Genomic DNA, 4327 nt, shown 5'->3' on the forward strand with positions numbered 1-4327 from the left:
GACGGCTGGGGCCAGGTCTGGGACGGCTGGGGCCAGGTCTGGGACGGCTGGAGCCAGCTCTGGGACGGCTGGGGCCAGGTCTGGGACGGCTGGAGCCAGCTCTGGGACTGCTTGGGCCAGCTCTGGGACGGCTGGGGCCAGCTCTGGGACGCCTGGGGCCAGCTCTGGGACGGCACATCCCAACGTACGAACATCCCAACGTACGAACATCCCAACGTACGCACATCCCAACGTCCGCACATCGCAACGTACGCACATCCCAACGTACGCACATCCCAACGTACGCACATCCCAACGTACTCACATCCCAACGTACGAACATCCCAACGTACGCACATCCCAACGTACTCACATCCCAACGTACGCACATCCCAACGTACGCGCATCCCAACGTACGCACATCCAACGTACGCACATCCAACGTACGCACATCCAACGTACGCACATCCAACGTACGCACATCCAACGTACGCACATCCCAACGTACGCACATCCAACGTACGCACATCCCAACGTACGCACATCCCACCGTACGCACATCCCAACGTACGCACATCCCAACGTACGCGCATCCCAACGTACGCACATCCAACGTACGCACATCCAACGTACGCACATCCCAACGTACGCACATCCCAACGTACGCACATCTCGGTCCCTTTCTAGTAGCTTTCTAGTTATCATTTTGCAAATGCAGTAGCCAGAGGTCCAGGTCTGTTGCTTATTACTCCACAGACATTAAAAATAGATTGAATAGATTTTAATCTATTTTCAGTTTTTACAGTCTAAGATGGACTCCCACACGACCCATCTGGCACAGCAATGACTTGCTCAGTTGCAAAAAAATGTGATAACAATTGCCACATCAAAGAAGCAGAGCATTTTGCAGCCCTGTTTTGTAGCCATTAACAACAGGAAACATGAGATCATAAAGTGGTTTTGTGTCCCAGAGACGGTTGTGATATATGATGAGTTGGCTGATCAGCCCTCACTGAAACATCTCAACATTGATCAATATCACAAATTTTATGAAGCAGTCTCATAAATGTATGGCTATAAAATTAGTGAGAAATGAGATGTTGAACATTGTATATTCACAGTGGCATCCATATGTCTGAGCAGCCAAATCTGCTTTCTTCTTCTATTTTTTCTTATTTTTATATAAACACATTTATTGTCTCTATCCTTGCTTAACATCATCAGCCAAGCACAATGAGTTGCACACAAAGTGAAACTGAATGTGAAGTGAAACAAGAAAAACCTGTTTCCTTCAAGGAAAACTAAAGGCATTTTTACAAGGAAGAGTAAGACAAAGGTAATTTTCTGGAGAAACCAATCTGTCTTATTGTTTCTCGTCAGTCTCCTCCTACAAGCATCCATGAGGGTGGGCAGGTTCCACTTCTGTACATAAGTATCAGCTTCAAAACAGAAGCTTTATCTAGACCTTCAGCCTCCTGAATCAGGTAAACACTACAGACAACTGCACTGTGAGGAGAATATTTTCATTTAAATCTTTAAAATTTGATAAATCAATGGTTTCTGAATAGATTAAATTATTGTAACTGTGTACAAGAATGATGCTCTGGCAATTTATTAGCATTTACTGGATTTTTGTTGATTGATTGTTAACTTTGTTTCTATTCAATTTTAGTTTCTGTATCCACACAAACAATGGCAGGTAAGTGCATTCTCTTTCTTAAGAAGTCTTACCCACAGCATCATCGTTAAGAACATTTACATTCTGACTAATCCAGTCTACATCTATACCTAAATCTTGTCTGCTTCAACAGTAGACATGTTTCCTGTAAAAAATAAAAGCTCTTTAGTTATTCATAGTTGTTTTGCAGATGAAAGCTTTCAGAAGGAGTTCCTGGAGACCCACAACACCTACAGGGCGATGCACCAAGCGCCGCCACTGACCCTCAACAGCGATCTGACTGCAGCAGCCCAGAAATGGGCTGATGTGATGCTTGCAAAAAAACGCCTGGGTCACAGTCACACTAAAGATGGCGAGAATGTCTATTCCATGTCAAGCAGTAGAGTTATCAGACCAACAGGTGGACTATGTTTTATGTATTTTTCATTTGATTGTCAAATGTACTTTCACAATCATATCAGATTCTATTCAAGTTTAATTCAAATATGTGTGTAACCTTAAAATTGAGAAATTCCAGAGCGATCACTTTAAATTGAGACTACTGTAACACTCTGTTATGGTTCTGAAGCTAGCGAACTACAAACTCCAATATTCATGTGAGGTTTTTTGCTTGATCCATCTCATGTTTCAGGGAAAGAAGCTGTCGATTCATGGTACAGTGAGATCAAGGATTACGACTTCAGCAAGCCAGGATTTCACAGCAATACTGGTAAGAAAGAAAATAAATAAATAAATCACACACCTGAGGACCTCCTCTGAAATATAAAATATATATAATGAAATGTGTAAAAAAAATATGCATGTTTCCATCACTGTGAGATCAAACCATAAGAATGGAAATAAAAGTCAGGGTTATTTATTCTGTAATGTTTATAATGTGGGAGAAATGAACCTAATGTTAAAAATGTACCTTCCACTGACCTAATGTTTTAGTTTCTCTGAATATAATTTAATTTTCACACTCTCTTACTCTTGCTGTGCTGCTGTGTTTCTTCATGAAGGACATTTCACTCAGGTGGTATGGAAGAACAGCAAAGAACTGGGTGTGGGCATGGCCACAAGTGGCAACATGGTCTTTGTGGTTGGGCAGTACCGCCCAGCTGGCAACTTTACTAATGAGGGCTACTTTCAGAGCAATGTCCTCCCAAAAGGTAACAAATGACCTCAGTTTGCATATTGTATTCTTAGTTACACATGTGTTTTAAACTTTGAGGACTTATTCACTCAGTAAACATAAAAAAATGCAGCAAGAACTAAGCGCCCAAGAAGTTTCAGGATGTGCTTTTGCACAGAACAAAAAATGAGCTATGGTTTGATACGAGTTGGTTCTGTGTTGCACATGCAGATACAGAGCATTTGAGCTACACAGCAGTTCCATCTTGAAAACATATTACTTTTACATAATATATTTTAAATGATATTCAATGTCACCTTCCAGAATAAAAGCTGTAGCTTTACAGCCAGCAGAGAGGCAGCAGCAGCAGACCAAACCTCCGATGAGAGGAAGAAGGAAGAGGAGAAGCTGCACGCTGCTGTAGATGATGAAGACCCTCGCTAACATCACGTGTACCTTTGACACAAAATTCAATATGTAAAACAGAAAAAATAAACAGTGTGTTACAAAGTTGTGGAGTGCAACATAATTTGTAAGCTGAATTTCAGTTTATCTTAGTGATAAAATAAGAGTAAGAAATCTTAACTGTTGCATAAATGAGTGAGTATTTAAGACATAAAGTAGTTCTGAGACTCTAGAATTGTTTTTTTAATGACATGGTGTGTCATGAAAATGAAACAAATTAATGAGGATATGCAATTTCTACATTTCATGCATGTACGGTTTAATTTGAACTATTAAAAGATGTTAAAGCTCACTGTTGAGTTTTACCCTGCACAAATATATATACATTTTACACATGAGTATGAAAAAATGCCCTTTTATATATTTTATGTTGTCCGTTCATGGTACAATTACGCAATATGACGATAATGAAAAATAGATTCACCATTGAACTTCCACCATTAATTAGAAAGCTGCAAAAAGCTGTAGGTGGGACCGAGATGTGGGTACGTTGGGATGTGCGTACGTTGGGATGTGGGTACGTTGGGATGTGCGTACGTTGGGATGTGCGTACGTTGGGATGTGAGTGCGTTGGGATGTGCGTACGTTGGGATGTGCGTACGTTGGGATGTGCGTACGTTGGGATGTGCGTACGTTGGGATGTGCGTACGTTGGATGTGCGTACGTTGGGATGTGCGTACGTTGGATGTGTGTACGTTGGGATGTGCGTACGTTGGGATGCGCGTACGTTGGGATGTGCGTACGTTGGATGTGCGTACGTTGGATGTGTGTACGTTGGGATGGGAGTACGTTGGGATGTGCGTACGTTGGGATGCGCGCACGTTGGGATGTGCGTACGTTGGGATGTGCGTACGTTGGGATGTGCGTACGTTGGGATGCGCGTACGTTCGATGCGCGTACGTTGGGATGTGCGTACGTTGGGATGTGAGTGCGTTGGGATGTGCGTACGTTGGGATGTGCGTACGTTGGGATGTGCGTACGTTGGATGTGTGTACGTTGGGATGGGAGTACGTTGGGATGGGAGTACGTTGGGATGGGAGTACGTTGGATGTGCGTACGTTGGATGTGCGTACGTTGGGATGTGCGTACGT

General features: G+C 42.8%; 1 protein-coding gene across 2 annotated transcripts; it reads left to right on the forward strand.

Moving 5' to 3' along the window:
- The first annotated feature begins 1426 nt into the window (after positions 1 to 1426).
- LOC142372719 (Golgi-associated plant pathogenesis-related protein 1-like) lies at positions 1427 to 3484 on the forward strand. 2 transcript variants are annotated; one of them, XM_075455672.1, is made up of 6 exons: positions 1427 to 1487; positions 1652 to 1678; positions 1848 to 2057; positions 2289 to 2366; positions 2659 to 2808; positions 3096 to 3484. In XM_075455672.1, the coding sequence occupies exons 2-6, from the start codon at positions 1672 to 1674 to the stop codon at positions 3098 to 3100; spliced, it is 450 nt and encodes a 149-aa protein (XP_075311787.1). In that variant the 5' UTR covers positions 1427 to 1487; positions 1652 to 1671; the 3' UTR covers positions 3101 to 3484. The 2 variants fall into 2 exon arrangements, with proteins under 2 accessions (XP_075311787.1, XP_075311786.1); XM_075455671.1 differs by having other exon boundaries at positions 1447 to 1463; positions 3096 to 3481.
- The last annotated feature ends 843 nt before the right edge of the window (positions 3485 to 4327 follow it).

The sequence above is a fragment of the Odontesthes bonariensis genome, chromosome 22 (assembly GCF_027942865.1).
Source record: "Odontesthes bonariensis isolate fOdoBon6 chromosome 22, fOdoBon6.hap1, whole genome shotgun sequence".
NCBI lineage: Eukaryota > Metazoa > Chordata > Actinopteri > Atheriniformes > Atherinopsidae > Odontesthes > Odontesthes bonariensis.